Source organism: Brachyhypopomus gauderio, chromosome 10, assembly GCF_052324685.1.
Source record: "Brachyhypopomus gauderio isolate BG-103 chromosome 10, BGAUD_0.2, whole genome shotgun sequence".
NCBI lineage: Eukaryota > Metazoa > Chordata > Actinopteri > Gymnotiformes > Hypopomidae > Brachyhypopomus > Brachyhypopomus gauderio.
The window spans coordinates 15,409,217-15,426,926 of record NC_135220.1 but is presented as its reverse complement, the minus strand read 5'-3'; the positions used below and the strand labels follow the sequence as shown (position 1 = coordinate 15,426,926).

Here is a 17,710-nt window from a genome sequence, read left to right as displayed (position 1 = left end):
TGGCAGAAGCGTGGGCGTTTGAGGAGGTACAGGGATGTGCGACATAATGGTGAACTGCAAGCTCATCTGACATTACTCCATGGGCCTTAAACAAATGCTGAGCTCGTCTCACATTACTCCGTGAGACATAACGGGCTGCGCTCTAGTCTCACGTTACTCTTTCATACATAACAATGAGTAGTGAGCTCATCATACATTATTCTGTGAGACATAACTATGAGCAGTGAGCTCATCGCACATTACTGTATGAGACATAACTATGAGCAGTGAGCTCATCACACATTACTGTATGAGACATAGCAGTGAGCTCAACTCACATTATTGTATGAGACATAACAATGAGAAGTGAGCATATCACTGATTACTACACAAGATATAATGGCGCAATATGAGCTCATCTCACGTTAATCCTTGAGACATAATGATGAACAGTGAGCTGTCAATGACAAAGCCCAGGATAAGCACTGAGATTTGTTTTCTGTTACAGCAAGTAATAGCTATCAGAATGTAAACTCAGATTGGTGATAGCTATCAGAATGTAAACTCAGATTGGTGATAGCTATCAGAATCTAAACTCAGATTGGTGATAGCTATCAGAACGTAAACTCAGATTGGTGATAGCTATCAGAATCTAAACTCAGATTGGTGATAGCTATCAGAACGTAAACTCAGATTGGTGATAGCTATCAGAATGTGAAGACAGTTTTGTGATAGCTATCAGAATGTAATCTGATACCCTCATTCACGCCTACACCCCCACTACCTTTCCCCTACATCCTCCCTCCTTTTTAATGGTATATCTAGAATCTGTTGTGTAATTCTTTTGTGTGGTTTAACTATCCTTGACTGTTCTCTGGTGTTTCTCTCACCCTTTATCTGTAATGTGTCCTTGAGTTTCTAGAAAAGGTGCTTGTAAATAAAATCTATTATTGTTACGGTTCTGCAGCTCAATGCGGTCACCTCTAAAGTGACTCTAAAGTGTCGACATATCTCCTACTGATCCATCATCAATGATGCCCTTCCGCTGCAAGGATGACGTTACAGTGAGAGAGCTGGAGGCACTTCCTCTTCCTCCTTTGAGGAATAAAAAACCGCATTTGCACTTTAAACTCTGCTAAAGGTTGTTGTTGTTTATAACTCTGGGGTCAAAGTGTACCATGCGCCTGGAGCACAGACTCACGCTACACTGTTTATTAGCAAATTGATACAGCTCCCTGTCAGCGTCCGAGGTGTTCGCATGTTGATATTTCATTGTTGTGTGTCGCCCCGTGGAGGCGTGTGCACTCCAGCTTGGATCTTAGGGGGTACCTGTGGGCCGTGGGGGCAGAGGGCATCACGCTGACATTAAAGGATTTCATGCGGATCACGATACATCAAACACGTACTCCACTGTGAGATTCACGACACTGGCTTGTCTGGCTGGTGCTGACTGCAGTCATGCTCATTTCGCCTTACAGATAAGGATTTGGGCCAACATACATGCTGACACGGGTCCTCTCCACATCTCAAACACGCTGTGCTTACTGCACCTGCACATACATGTGTAATAACACCCGTATGGTGAAGAGAGACATGTAAAAATAAACAAATCTTATTATTCTTCAATCTACGCTTCAATAAACAAAGCAATTAATCAGTCAGTGAGTTTATATATATACTTTTGTTGATGTATTTACTAAAGAGTCCACTGATTGCTTGATTGAAGAGTTTACCGATGGATTTCCTGATTTAACAATAGCTGAATGGTGGCTTTCACTCGAGCTGCTCTGATTGGACAGGGGGCCTCTATATGCTGGGAGCACTGTGACTGGGTGATGTGATTGGACGCAAGCAAGTCCTCAGATGTTTACTTTGGCAGTCTTAATCAGCATGGAGTTAGGAAGGGAGAAGTATGAAAGAATGTCTCGAAACTAGGTTACAAAGCATCTGTGGACTACTTTCCTCAGAACTGCCTGTACACATCTCACTCTGACGGGCTGCCACTGAATATATGTCTATGCTATGTCTACTACCCATACACAGCAATAAAGTAAAAAAAATATGAACCTCTTTATTAAAAGGCATCATATTTAAACTGTTACAGTATTAAAAGACAAATACAAAAAGTATGAAATAAGTACACATATGGTGCAGTTACATAATCACTGTGTACAAATCTAACTGATGTAAACCCAGTGTAAAGATGAACAGTTTTACATGTATAAAAAGCTACAGATATTCTAAATGTTCTCATTTGAATTTACCTGAGGCTAGCTCTCTGTCTCCACATGCACAACAGTGCCATTTACGAGCTAGTAACAAGACCTAGCATGCCTAGCGGAGAGGAGAAGCATCATGACACTACTGAACAGCATTGCTATGGTGTTCTTAATAACCCCCATTGCATAACTTTTGCTGAACAAGCTAATGGTTTTAATAATTTGTGAAGTCTGTACACATATATCTGGGTTTTTCTTCTTTTTCTGTTGTGGGTATGCAGATTTACTTTGCATTGTTGCTATGCTAAAACACCGCTAAACAGCCCTTTCACATAACGCACACCGCACATTCAGTACCAGTCCAGACCACAGAAGCTGAATCCAGGAGTGTCCAGTCGCAACCGTGACAAGTCCAGCTGTAGTTGAGGCAGTTCTGACTGGCAGGGTGATTCAGCAATGCTCTGCTCACCAGCAGTGTAGTGGGGGGGGGGGGGGGGGGGGGGGGGGGGGGGGGGCACAGATGGGGGTCATGTGTCCTTGTTGGAGCCGTGGCAGTTCGGAGGTCAGTAACCTGCTGACCTTCCATTCTTCCTGATGTCTGAGTAGGCACTGATGCAGCCGTGCTCTTTCATCACTGCGTTCACTACGTTGAAGAAGTATCCCCTGCGTTGCACAGTGTGTCCTCGTGCTTCCATGGCTTTGATCAGCACCTGCACAGTAAAGGCAAGAGTTCTAATCCTTATACATCTCAGTATCCCCTTCTTGCTGTGTCAGGTACAATGAGCAGTGACATACTGTATAATCTACAATGTTACTTTGAAATCATATAATTTTACTTTCAGCGTTAATAAATTGTCTGGAAAGAATGTAGTCTGAAGGCCAGAGCAGACACCTGGTCGAATCCTTCTTCAAACATCACAGAGTTCTTGGAGTCTACAAATACCACCCTGGACTTGATAGCATCTTCCAGACTCATTCCAAACCACAGATGGTTCAGTATAGACTGGCAAAAGAGAGGAGAAAAAACAAAACACAATGAGTTTTCAGAGGACTGTAGTCATGGGTGTCAACTAAGAAGAACGAAAGAAAGAAATAACAAATTAGAAGACTTTATAAACTCTGGTTTAATTTCTCACAGTATTTCTCACAGTATCTCTTCTAGTGTATCTTCATACGCAAGATCATTGCTATGCTCCAGAGACCTTGAGTGACAGTTTTGTTATGCATGGGATGCTATCTGATTTATGAGGATACAAGAAACAGCCCATATGATGTGGGTCTACACAAGAGAAATGAGTCGTGAGCCCCCTTTTTTTATAACAAAAATTCAGCAAGGCCATCTTTTAGTGTGCAGGGCCATGATAGGACAGGTATGATTAAGATGAAGTAATCATAGTATTATAGATTCATAGAAGTCTGAAGTATCTACTGGAGTATTTGAGTATATGTTGGAATATGCAATGGAGCATCTGCTGAAATATCTGCTGGAGTGTCTGAGTATCTACTAGAGCATGGGTTAAAGCAAGAAATTTTCATTTGACTGAAAATTTTTCCTGGCAAAAGACAATGCCAGCAATTACTGAAAATGTGGTGTAGTTGGGACGCGGCCTCTTTTGCCTAATTCCACATATTAAACACATTTACAAAGTATACTTATCTATCTGGGGGTCCTCTTCCAGAAAATTATTTAAAGATCAAGTCAAATTTAGTGAATCCTGGTGAGTTTTAAAAGGTATGACGGAGATAAAAAAAAAAACAAACTATGAGAAACTATGTTCACAACTGTTCACACTGTCTTCTAACTGCTTCCAAGTAAACTAACTTGACTTCTATACTGTTTTGGTGATCTCATGCTCAATAAGGTACTTCATTAGACTGTAAAAGATAACAGTTCTGTATCAGTAACAATTTACTGTCTCATTTGGGCATGTTGCTCATTCTTTTTATAAAGACTTCAGAACTGGGGAGTTTTCAGGATTACGCGAATAATGTCCTGTACGCAGTTATCCTATCCTGACGCTGTCCTCCTCGGTCCCAAGCCGCATAACCGTGTATTCTTCCGCCGCGCACACCAAACACCAAGTTCCGTTTAGACGCACGGATCAACGTTAAACTTAATTAAGTTAAATATTTATACATATACTCGAAATGATTCGAAATAATTCGCTTTTAATCACATTATTTAATGGTGGTTTATTTCCAAAACGCCCAATCTTAACGTCTTCACGTTCTCTCATGTTTCGTCCTGGAATTACAAGAGGCTCGTATTTGTTAACGTAAAGAGAACTGTTCAGTCAGACAGATATTTGTTGTGAAACTAAGTAGCAGAGGTGGGGACTCGAGTCACATGACTTGGACTCGAGTCAGACTCGAGTCATTAATATTAAGACTTTTGACTTGACTTGAAAAAATATTCAGAGACTTAGACTTGACTTGGACTTTTACACCAATAACTTGGGACTTGAATTGGACTTGAACCTGTTTACTTGCAAAGACTTGATTTTTTTTTACCCCAAATCTAAATTTTAAAACGCATATTAATATTTATAAAGTGCGCCCCATTAATTTCATTTCCGTCCTTCTGACGCAGACCAGTCCTCTGCTTTTCCACACTCTGTACTTGTGTGTGTGCGTGAGCTGCAGCACAACCAATCAAATGGGGGGTTGGCGAACGTAAATTTTTACCGGGCGGGGTGTAAAATGGACACTAATTAAGTATTATATCGCGGTCGATCGATCGCCAGTGGTTGATGCCAGAGCGAACTAGTAACTCATTGAATCATAGATGTGGATCAGAGGTAAATAAACTAGATTTTTTTCCGGCGTGAGAAATCGGATGTGTGGCGTGAGAGCGTGTGAAGACGGTCAAATGCGTGTGTCTCACGCTTAATGCGTGAGAGTTGGCAACCCTGGGTTCTGTATCTGAACTCGGGGAAGAGAGCCTCTCTCTGTCACCATCATAATATCCAGTTCTATCTCAGCATGGATTGTGTATTTGAAGACATCTACGTCGAGAAAAAAATATATTGACAAAAGTGGAGCGAGTTTTCAGCTATGGGGACATCATTCATCATGCACAAAGGACATACAGACTTTTGGCCAGCAAATGCAATGCAGAATAGGGTACTGAAATGTCTAAAGTTGCAGATTCCTGTTAATTGTTCAGTTCTTATATTTGTTTGTCTTGTGTCACTCACACATGTTCTCCAAGAAACCAGATAAGAGAAGAGAGGGAAAATGCTGGTTCTTTGTATTGTACTGTGAAAATATCAGCACTTTTTATTTGAACATGGAGTTCTACTTATGACTTTTTCACAGAATATTTATTTCTGGTAAATTGTAGTTTAAAGTATGAATATTTTTGCAGCTAAGTTTAACAAATTGAACTGTGCAATAAAGAGGTGTAATTTTAATTTTTTTTTATACTTCGTGTTTTCAGTTGCACATGTTTTATCAAGATTTGAGGAGAATACAGATTTAAAAAAGAACGCATATTTACATTTAAAATATACCTGCAACATTGGTAAAAAAAAAAAAAGACTCGAAAGGACTTGAAATTCCAAGTTTCAGACTTGGGACTTGACTTGACTGTTGCCTGTCTTGACTCGAGACTTGACTTGACTTGAGTGTCTTTGCTTGAGACTTGACTCGGGACTTGAGGTATAAAGACTTGGACTTACTTGAGACTTGCAAAACACTGACTTGGTCCCACCTCTGCTAAGTAGTTACAATTTCAAGCATTTCAAGTAGGCTACTTAGCCTAAATTCCAGCACTTTTCACACGTGAAACACAAAGCAACATTAAAATTCATCAGGTAAATGTTCATTCCCCTGTTTTGCGGGGTATTTCTTTATACTACCAAAGAATGACGCGCCAAATAGCCTCCAGAGTTCGCGCAGGTTTGCGGGAGGTTAATGGAGTCGCGCGCTACGGTCAGGCAGGAGGGGGAGGTCACTTTTCTAGTTATGTCCGAAAATCAGAAGGTGCACCCGCAAGTCAATCAAACGACACCGCCGTCATCCATCCAGCGCTGATGAGCGCCAGTAAGAATCATATTTCGACCACAAAACAGATAGCACACGCGTGTGTGGTTTATTATTATTTGACGGATTTTTTCCCCCCAAAAATCAAATGACGGAAATCCGTCGTAGTGACGGAGAACTTTAACCCATGTACTAGAGTATCCACTGGGGTATGAGTGAAAGCTCCTGCATAATCTATAGTATTTTGGCAATTGAAAGCCAACACTCATTCTTTGGATCTGTTGTTATTGCTTCTGAGGGGAAGTCCATATGAGTGAATGTGTCCTGTGTGAGAAGGGACTGTTGTCAGTCATTGACAGTCTGTTGATGTTTGGTGTACGATGGGTCCCACGTGGTGATACTGCTTGGAACAGAGCAGTGACAGTGTACAAGTGTAGCAGGGACACTGAAGCAGTGAAAACATAAGAGTATAGCAGTGATACAGGAGTAGCACAGCAGTGACACTGCAGCAGTGCAGAAGTATAGCAGTGACATTGTAGCAGTGTAGAAGTATAGCAGTGACATTGTAGCAGTGTAAAAGTATAGCAGTGACACTATAGCAGTGTAGAAGTATAGTAGTGACATTGCAGTAGTGTAGAAGTATAGCAATGACATTGTAGCAGTGCAGAAGTATAGCAGTGACATTGTAACAGTGTAGAAGTATAGCAGTGACATTGTAACAGTGTAGAAGTATAGCAGTGACACTGCAGCAGTGCAGAAGTATAGCAGTGACATTGTAGCAGTGTAAAAGTATAGCAGTGACATTGTAGCAGTGTAGAAGTATATCAGTGACATTGCAGTAGTGTAGAAGTATAGCAGTGACAATTTAGCAGTGTAGAAGTATAGCAGTGACAATATAGCAGTGTAGAAGTATAGTAGTGACATTGCAGTAGTGTAGAAGTATAGCAGTGACATTGTAGCAGTGTAGAAGTATAGCAGTGACATTGTAACAGTGTAGAAGTATAGCAGTGACATTGTAGCAGTGTAGAAGTATAGCAGTGACATTGTAACAGTGTAGAAGTATAGTAGTGACACTGTAGCAGTGTAGAAGTATAGCAGTGACACTTCAGCAGTGTGTCAGTGGCAGTGGAGCAGTGACAAAAGCAGCACAGCCGTGTCATTGTAGCAGTATAGCTGTGACACTGTAGAAATGTAGCAGTAACGCTGTAGAAATGTTGCAGTGTAGCAGTGACACTGTAGCAGTGTAGCAGTGACACAGCAGCACTGTAGCAGTATAGCTGTGCCATTGCAGCAGAGCAACACCAAATCTGGCAGTGCAACAGTGACAGTGTAGTAGAGTAGCATTGACATTAACAGTGTAGCCGAGTAGCAGTGACACTGTGGCATTGCTCAGTGACACTGTAACACTGTACCATTGTACCAGTAGCTGTGGGGCAGTGTCCCTGTAGCAGTGTAGCAGTGACTGCAGCAGTTTTTTCTGTAATTGTTTGTCTTTTAGCATGTTTAAAAGGCCAGAACTAGAGAGAATGTCCTGAAGGGGGTTAACTGACCAGGGCCATGGCAGTGGTGATCATGCTCCCCCCAGATCCACCGATCACCAGTGTCTTTTCTCTGTCTTCCGTGTGCAGGATGGCAGGGGCCATGGAAGATGGAGGCTGCTCTCCTACAGAAGTGCAGCACTGGGTCTTAGCAGTCAGTCTTAATCCTTGTGCCAAGTCCGAACCCCCACACGTAGCTTTATACCAATCCTAAATCCTAATTCCTAATCTCTAACCATAACCATAGCCTCCAACTCTCCCTAAAATCTAAATTGAACCCAACTCTAACCACTTATCCCTAACCTTAACCCTATCCCCAAACCCCTGGTCCATAACCTTTAACATTATCCTCTAATGCTTAACTCATCATCCGTAAAGCAAACCCTAAATAGTGAGACAATTAGATAGTCATAGACAGACAAGAAGCAGCATCTCACCAGCAGAAAGAGAATCAGCTCTCCCACAGAAATCTGCCAGCTCATTGTTCATAATGATGCCTGTCCTGTGAGAATACACAGCTGCCCCGAACCTGAGCACACAAAAACAAAAAAATAAATACTGTCAAGAAAGAGCAAAACAGTGGAGAATGGACTAGTATATAACTCCCATAATCACGCAGTGAAATCGCAATGTTTATCATCCAACTCAAAAATCCAGTGAGGCTTATAGTGGAACTGGAAGTGTTGTGTGCAGTGTGGCGGAGCTGTGGGAGGTGACGTAGGCAGTGCTCCAGTGTGCAGGCCAAGCTGCACCACCCACATGTGATTTATGGTACTGGTGACGGAAACCGCAGAGCCGTCAGCTGCGAGGACAGAGACGTGCGTGGTCCCGAAGCGATCGGATCCTGGGGTGACGTTGTAATAGGAGGCTGTGTGCGTGGAAGAACTGTTGATCATCGCCCTGACGCGGTCAGCAAAGCTCATCTTTGAAAGGTACGCCACCTGAGAGGAAGGAGAAAAACACAGAAATTTGGAAGTCAAGAAGACTTGTCATCGTGTCCATGACTGCACAACATACGTAAATGAAGTAACATTTCTTCATGGCCTCGGCGTAAATAAAACAAGACCACGACTGTATGCCCCAGGCTACACAGATCATGAGTAAACACAACTAAAATGTTGTGCACATGATGACCCAAAGCATAATACATATAACACACATTACGGAAACAGGCTAGACAGTAGATAAACAGTGCAGAATTGTAAAATACAGGCAGTGTAAAAGTGTGAAGCTGAATAGACATGTAGGTGAACAAATACGGAAGTAGTGAACTATAGCTAAGGAAACGATTCCTCAGAGTAACAGCACATATTGCATATTATATGTAAACCCTTAATGTCAATATAATTATTACTAGTGTCTGTAAATATTATTAGAAAGTAAAATAATTATAAGTAATATAAAAGATTATTATTAACTATTAGGTATGTCCAGTACGTGCTTAACTACTCACCCCATGAAGACGAGGGCTGCTGGATTAAGACTAATCTGAGATGAGGGATGCTGGATTAAGACTAATCTGAGTGTGAGATCTATCTAGACACTTCCTTGTTCTCTAAAAGCAGAACAGGAAATTATGTTTTTTTTATTATTTATGACATTTGGTTATGTGTGTGATAAACGTTAGGTCTGAGGAGGGAGAGAAATGTATGAAACATATTTTTAAAATCATTACATTTCTGAACAGACTATAGATATTAGGGTTTAGTCTGGAAATGACTTGGTCAAATTCTTTGGTCTGAAGAAACCACTGTTGAAAGCATGTTTAGCATTGGAATGACAACGGCTGTAGAAGACGGCTCAGGTTTACTGGACTAGCAGGCTGGGGGGTTTTTTTGGTCAGGCAGTTGTGTCCCTGTTGTTAAGACTGGAAACAAGCCCAGACATGCAGCCAGTGGAGGGGGCTGGAAGCAGGATAGAGAAAGGACGAAGCTTTCATGTGCTCACGTTTTCGGAGTGGACAAAAGGGTCTTTTATCTTCCTCCTTTGCCCATTTGCAAACTTAGCTGCCTCTATGTACCGGTGTAAAGTCAGGGTCTTCTGGTCTCCAATCACGGATGCTGGTGTCAGGTTAAACCCTGTGGATCCCAAATAAAAACTCAGCTCAGAGACGACACCTTCCCTAAGACAGTTGCTATTTGACCACTAATAATTTTTATATGCTATTGCTTTGTAATAATTTCACTACTCCAGTGTGTTTCCATAGCAGAGGCAGACGGACCCTGCATGATGTTGAGGATAAAGCTGAGCAAGGCTCCCCCTGCTGGTAGAGGAGGAACATGCATCTTATAGTCTCCCAGTGGAACAGTCAATGCCTTAGTCACTCTGACCTTAAAAGACTTCAGGTCTTCTAATGTCAGTGATCCACCTGAGAGACACACAAATCAGTGTGTGTTAGGTGTGTTAGGCATTTTATATATTTATTTAATATTTATTTTTTAGTGTTCTCAGTGGATACCCATTACACACACACACACACACACACACACACACACACACAAACACACACACACACACACACACACACACACACACACACACACACACACACACACACACACACACACACACACACACACACACACACACACACACACAGTACCTGCGTCTTGTACATCTCTAACCAGATCATTTGCGATTTTGCCAGTGTAAAAAGCCTCAGCTCCATCTTTAGCAATTGTTTCCAATGTCTCAGCAAGCCTGGGGTACCTGAGTTTATCACCAGGCCTGAGAACTGTGTTATTACGGCACAGCACTTGACTAGAATAGAAAGATCAAACAACTGTTTCTATGCAGAACGCTCCCCAACACTCTCAAACATCTAATTCAGAGTGTAATAAAACACAGCATCTCATACCACACTCTTGTGTATCCAATCAAATGTCGTGTGTGTGTGTGTGTGTGTGTGTGTGTGTGTGTGTGTGTGTACACATTGGAAATATGTGCGTTGAGAGTTTGCTGTACCACAGTGATGTTTTCTCCACCAGTTCTTTGATGTTGTCGTTCTCTAGGAGTCTGCCCAGGTACGCTGGCATGGGAAAGCCCTCTCTGGCCAGATTCACGCTAGGTTCCACTAGCTTAGCCCACGGCAGCTTCCCGTAGAGGTGGTGTGCTTTGGCGTAGCTCCGCAGCTCCCCGGGCACTCCGATCCAGTCTGCACCTGGGCGCAGCAAAAGAAAAGAGCATTAAAATGTTATCCTCTTTGGGGACCGTGTTAAAATAAGTTGCACTTATGTTAATATATTTAAATCAGCTTCAGTGACACAGAAAATGACATTTAGGTACAGTATTAAAATCAGCTTCAGTGACAGTGTAAGAAGAAGCTTCAGTGACAGTAGTAAAATCAGATTCTAGGTCAGTGTTAAATCAGCTTCAGTAAGAGGGTTAAAATGGCTTCAGGACAGCACTGAAACCTTTTTATTTCAAAAACAGCATTGAAACATTCAGCATTAATAAGAGCATTAGAGCAGTCAGCATTAGAACAGTCAGCTTCACTTTCCAGAACATTCATGATATTTCATGTGTTGCCGATCAATTAATTATTAATACATGAATTCTTTAGTTTAATTGAGATTGGAATAAGTTTTTTTTTTTTGCTTTTGGGTTTGTTTATCTGACAGTGATGACTGTGAGTGCCTAAATCAGAGATTTTATCTCTTTGGCTTTACTAGTGTTCTAGTGTCCAGATCAGTGCATCACGCTCATACTATCAGATAGCAGCACCTCTCAATGAGAGAGAAATTAAATATAATGTTAAGTTAAAACAGCTTTAAAACAAACTTAAGCTGCAATGCTAGGGACATTGCTAAGTATTCAACTGGCTCGACTCTTTAGCGTAGCTGCAGAACAAAGGAGAGTCTTGGACAACACCAGCAGCTGTGAATCATTATACATCTTAGTTAATGTTTCAGTGAACATATTGAAACGTGCTATACAAGATTAGATGAAGCAGGGAAAAAAAACTTTTCTTGTTAGCCAGTATTGCTATTTCATGTTGAAATGCCAGTACTTTCACAGTCACATCACATATGTTTCATTTTGACAGCAACTTACAAGCATATGGGCCCCTAGTTCAGAAAGCATACGGGCCCTTAGTTCAGAAAGCATATGGGCTCTTTGGTTTGTTTCAGTTTTCTCGGTTTGGCTCTACTGATGAATTTGTTCTTGACAGGTTGCCAGGTCCAGGTTTCAGGTATCAGAAAGATCTTACACAATAGCAAGGAACGAGTAAAACGAGATTTTCCATTATAGCGTTACGATCAGTTTATCTTAAAGCCTTCTCCTGGCTCCTTAGTGTTCAACTACAGAAGAATCTCATAATGACTTTCAATTTATGGGAAAAGATGAAGCAACAAATCTATTCCTACTGCACTGAGAATATCATGACTTGAAAAACATGTGTTTTTTCACAGACAAACCAGTTATAAAGGTCAAGTTAGTGGGGCACTTCTTCAGCAGGTCCTGTTTGAAGCGCATAGGAACCGTCTCTCTCGAGCTGATCACTGTCACCGTGCCTGGAGAAGAATGCAGAGCAGGTCTGAGATGTTGGCAGATCACCATGACAACCACGTCACGAACCAGGCACAGAGGGGCAGGTCTGAGATATTGCTAGATCGCCTAAACAATCTGCCACAGAAAAGGCGAAAGCCATAATTGACTCACAGAGATAAACAATAAAGCTGCCAGAATAGCAGACAGGTTTCACAGTGGGCACCAAGACAGATTTACTAATTCACGAGGACAGAAGGAAAGAAAGAGCACATCCCTCACTTCTACCCTGTGGGTGAAGAGCACCTTTCAATTCATGCCTTCATCACCACTCTCCATGCACGGAGCCTCAGCTACAGTGACTACCCAGCACTAGAGACCGCCGGGGAAGAGCTGTCAGGAAGACGTAATCCGGCTCATCTTACACTGCATGTTCCTGATTAATCAGATAAATGACATCCCAGAAACCCACATGACAAGACCTGTACACTTCCAGACACATACAATTCTTTGTTTAAATGTTTATGCAAGAATGAATGAAGAATAGCATGTCTGAATTGTGGTTTAAAAGGTTTAATGTTTTGTCTTTAGCTGTCCCTTACTATTATTATCTTTTAGAAATCTGCTAAAACACAACTGCTATTAAAGGATTTTTGTTCTGTCAGCCAGATTATTTTTAGATGGGAGGGGGGGGGGGGGTGTGCAGGAAGAAATACAAAAGGCTTGAAGAATTCCTCCACAGGTTAGTGACACAGGAAACCACAACACACAGGCCGGGTGAGTGAAACCCAGGCAGGGCTGCTCGATCGGCTGCTGACCCCAGACTTGGTTGACCCAAAGAACAAGAACCCCAGCAAGAACATGCAGCCTACCACTCTTGTCCATGATGGTGAAGATGGCTCCTCCTCCCAGACCCATGCTCTGAGGGTTCACCAGCGATGTGCACAGCAGAGCAGCTATGGCCGCATCCACAGCTGAGCCTCCCTGTTGAAGGATGTCCCTGCGAACACACACACACACACACACACACACAGAACTGAGTCTCCCCGCTGAAGCATCTCGTTTGAACAACACACACACTCATGCACACACATGTACACAAAGACCAAACCAGCTTCCTGGAAAGACCAGTCACAAAACAGTAGGGCATGGACTTCCCCTAATGGGTATAAAGGTTTCCTCGTTGAGTGAAGAAAAAATGGACAGATGAGGATTAGCAATTCGCATATAACCTAATCTGTTTTCTCATGAGTTCAAAGATTGTAATTGTTGCCAGTACACACAATTAACTGAGTGACTCAGAGCGTGCTCTCTCTCCTCAAATGGGGGAACTCCTTAAATGATGTGCCCTTCCCTGGCCAGTAGAGAGTGCTGGTGTAAGTGTTCACTTTGTTTAAATATGTCAAGGTATCTGTTTCTCAACCAACTCTGCCTGTGGACCTAAATGTATTGTACCACATTGTCACACAACTACCACCAGTGACACAATTACAACCAATCACACAACTACAACCAATCACACAACTACCACCAATCATACAGCTTTCATAAGTCTTACAATTACCACAGGTCATACAACTAGCACCAGTTCCTCAATTGGGGCAGTCATGACCTGGTGGTAGGGAACTGGACTTGTGACCGGAGGGTTGTAGGTTCGATTCCCAGACCTGAGGCCATGACTGAGGTGCCCTTGAGCAAGGCACCTAACCCCAACTGCTCCCCGGGCTAGGGCTAGGGCTGCCCACTGCTCTGGGCACGTGTGATCCACAGCCCCCTAGTAATCACTAGTGTGTGTGTGTGTGTATGTGTGTTCTAACTGCACAGATGGGTAAAAAGCAGAGGACAAATTTCGATTGTGGTGAAAAATCACAATTGACAAAATAAAAAATTTACTGACTTTCCCTCTGGGATTAATAAAGTTCAATCTATCTATCTATATGGCACATTTACATTTACATTTTTTACATAGACTGGTGAAACACCATAAGAACTTTTATTTTGTTAAAAACAAAGTTTTGGCACAACAACACGCTGGGGTTCACTGGAGCCCTCTCAAAAGTTAAACAGGATAATGAGCCCTGTGGATGGAGAGACAGCTGGATTTAGCAACACTGCTGCAGGGTCTGTTATTCACTATCAGCAAACATCACGTCATTTTGTGGATTACCAAGCCTGCAACACTCAGATAGAAACTAGCACACTCAATTAAAACAATGAATGCATAGTGTGGGAATGCAGTGACCAGCCTGAAGGACCAGCACTCTTACCCTGTGTCAAGGTCACAATTACATTTGAACTGCATGGCTTTAAGAGCGTTTATAACTTCACAGGTGTGAATTACTCACAGACCATTTTCCCTGCAAGTATAGTTGATGAGGTTTCTGGCATGAGGGGCAAGATTTCTAGCAAGTTCACTAACAAGTCCAGCCACGTTTACTTACTATTCAGTGATCTGAATTTCTGAAAAGCTTCATACAGTGTAAGTTGTATATTAGGCAATGCGTTAATGTGTTAGTACCTTTTTGTATTGTTTAACATGTTTAACATTGTTTAACTGGCTTACACTCATTAAACGGTCTGGCTAATGTCTTTGAGTTGTGTAAAGCTTTTGTGGAATTAGGGGCCAACTGGTCCCTGAAGGACGTGCTCAGAATGAAGACGCTAACCCTGGCTACCATGACAGCCTGTCCATGGAATTCTGGGACATATTCTGCTCCCTCCTGCTTCGTCCTGGTCTGCATCTCTCTGCTGTGCTAATCTCTGCTCTGTTTAGCAAAGGCGATGTCCAGACAGGTCAGTCGATAGGAGACAAAGATGTGTGCTGTTGTAATTTCATATTGTCAGGCATTTCCTGGTGTAAAGAAACATTTCCTCTGTGCCCTCGTTGAAATAAAATGAATGAGCCTCCCATTCAGAGACGGGTCTTCCTATGCCCCAGAGTTCAGTTACTCCCTCACACACACACATACACTCACATATACACACTTGCATACACACTCCCTATATAAATAAGCCTTCCTGTTTTTATTGTTTAGTTTCAGCTTTCTGGTTTGCTGTTGCCTGGTCTCTTCAGTTCTTAAGTGACGTTTACATGCTGTATGAAAAGTCTGTGAATGAGCACCACAATTAAAGCTTCGATAATTATGATTTTTTATTCTTTTTCATTAGTTTGTCTGATCGTCCATACAATCTCTGTGGTTAAGACCAAGGTTTTATAATGAAACTTAATAGACTGTAAATGTTTAGACAACAGTTTACACACAAAAAAAAACAACATGACTAAACATTCTAAGTGATTGTGGTAGATAAACATCCTGGGTCTGAATGCCAATCTGTGACAAAGTCAGCAGGCAGACATCATACTCAGGTCTTGAACCCTGGTCCACCAGGAGGTAAACAGGAGCCCTGACCAGTGGACCAAACTCTCCTGTGCATAGCAGCCAGAGCACCTATCTGACACAACCCATCAACAGCCTCTTCCTCCTTTACACGCTGAACTTTCACTGAATAAGATCTCCACTTTCTCCAAGAGGGACTATATCTGATAGGCATGAATGATTACCATGAATGTAATACCAAATTCTTACTGAGTGTGAAACTCTTTCCTTTATATTCTGTATAAAGAAATGTGACAGAGTGTATTAAGATGTCTGTATAGTCTCTAAAAACATGGCACTTACCCAACCACTTTACCACAGACACTACAGAAAGATCGCAAGTAGAAACAGAGAAGTGAGTGTTCTGAGGCAAAACGACTCTGTTTAGGCACATCTTCAACCTCTCCACCCCCCCTCCACCACCACCCATCCCACCCCCTACAGCAAGCTACTGCAGAAGAAAGTTGTGTAGTAGGAACAAAAGGGAATAAAGGAAGTGTCTGAAAGATATTAGGATTAGATGACTTTTCTCTGTTTAAACATGCTGCCCAATGAGGAAGCCCAGAGTGGGTGGATTTTCCCCTGAAAATAATAAGCTTCAGAGACATTGGATTACAGTTTTTGTACCTTTGTAAAAATCATCATTTTGTTCAGACAAACGTTTTTTTTATTAAATTTAAAGTTATTACATGTAACTTTGTTGGGTCTTAAAAGCTCTGAAATAACACGGTTACAATGGCCTTGGCCAGATAAGAAAGAAATAGCTCTCATCCGTGAAACAGACATTAAATATGTACACTAAACTTCTATTGATCAGATGACCAGCTAGCCATAACACAAAGCTGGTTCTTTCAATGATTATCCCTATCACAGAAACACTGGCGAACTGTAAGTGTTACAACTGAAAGCTGGCAAGTATATTTATGTTCACAAAAAACGACAAACAAATAAACAAACAAAAAACACTGGACACTGTTCAGAGTAGAACAAGGAAACACTGTGTTTGCAAATCGGCCCGTTTTTCAGGAAATAAGTCAGAAAAACGCGCGAGGTAGTAAAGGTGAAAAGGACTTCCTCCCATGTATCATGTTTCAAAGTGTGTATTGTTCTGGTTTGTTTTATTTTATATTCTTACATGTCTGTCTTTGATCTTTAATTGAAGCCGTGAGTAGACCGACGTCCTCTTACTAGAAAGCAACTTTTAGAACAATGAGCCACGAAACGGAACAAGCTACATGAAAGAAACTCCTCTAATAGTGGTCTTGGGGAAGTTCAGATGTAGTGATCAATTAAATAAATGCGTTTACGTTAAAAACGAGACCCATCTTTTTTTGTTCGTATGCTCCCTCACATGTGCATATTAGTGCACAGCACAGGTGCTGGATAAGCAGATCTGATATTAGATCCTTTAAATGGATTATATAACTCATATGACCTCAGGTTCTTTGTTAAATACATGCCACAATGGTGCTTCTTCTTTCTTTACAGCCTATAAAATGATTAGGCAAAAAACCGATATTTTTAACCTGTCGTATTATTGTCTTTATACACAAATTTGTACGTTTGTTAACAGTTTCAGTAAGTTATAACTATAACAAAAAAGCGTTTGTAACAAATCTGTGCTAGTGAAGTTGACAAATATTTGTCATCTCCATACCTGCCTATATCGGAGCACATCTGCGAGTCGGCGGCTACCGCGAAGTGATGAAACTGTCCAATGGAGCATCTCCAGGTAGTGAAAACTGCAATAAAAAGGCAAACAACTGCGACTGTGCATACCACAAAAATGCCTGAAATACAGGCAAGTCTCGACCTTGACTTTGGCATGACGCAGCGAGAGTATCCCGGGCAATAAATCGCAGGACGCACTCACAAGCTTCTAAATTCAAGTGCTGAATTTTTCTCCTCCCCTCTCCGACAAGGAAAAAAAATGATGGAACACAACTAATGCTTTTGGTTCCAACTATAGTGTCTAATTGGGTTTACCTTTAGGTTTCACATATTTTGGATATAACGCAATACCCGAAAAATAGCCATTAGATCATTTGAAGACATGTCCTTAAGGCACATTAATCTAAACTAAGCCGATCATAATGTGCCAGAACATAATCTCATGGCATACATC

General features: G+C 41.7%; 1 protein-coding gene across 2 annotated transcripts; it reads right to left on the bottom strand.

Annotated features, from left to right (window-relative positions):
- Nucleotides 1–2,713: 2,713 nt before the first annotated feature.
- Nucleotides 2,714–17,474, bottom strand: ggt5b (gamma-glutamyltransferase 5b). 2 transcript variants are annotated; one of them, XM_077019885.1, is made up of 12 exons: nt 17,243–17,473; nt 13,081–13,208; nt 12,139–12,234; nt 10,685–10,880; nt 10,323–10,480; nt 9,942–10,088; nt 9,668–9,798; nt 8,480–8,661; nt 8,158–8,249; nt 7,733–7,845; nt 3,091–3,201; nt 2,714–2,908 (listed from the first exon to the last, which is right to left on the bottom strand). In XM_077019885.1, the coding sequence occupies exons 1-12, from the start codon at nt 17,410–17,412 to the stop codon at nt 2,762–2,764; spliced, it is 1,671 nt and encodes a 556-aa protein (XP_076876000.1). In that variant the 5' UTR covers nt 17,413–17,473; the 3' UTR covers nt 2,714–2,761. The 2 variants fall into 2 exon arrangements, with proteins under 2 accessions (XP_076876000.1, XP_076876001.1); XM_077019886.1 differs by lacking the exon at nt 12,139–12,234 and having other exon boundaries at nt 17,243–17,474.
- Nucleotides 17,475–17,710: the final 236 nt, after the last annotated feature.

What these genes read in the sequence shown, in the direction of transcription:
- ggt5b (XM_077019885.1), bottom strand. Translation starts at nt 17,412, where the DNA reads ATGCCAAAGTCAAGGTCGAGACTTGCCTGTATTTCAGGCATTTTTGTG. An exon ending in ACCAGTACCATAAATCACAT is followed by an intron (nt 8,250 to 8,479) that starts GTGGGTGGTGCA and finishes TTGTGTGCTCAG; the next exon opens with GTTCGGGGCAGCTGTGTATT. An exon ending in AGCTGATTCTCTTTCTGCTG is followed by an intron (nt 7,846 to 8,157) that starts GTGAGATGCTGC and finishes GCACTTCTGTAG; the next exon opens with GAGAGCAGCCTCCATCTTCC.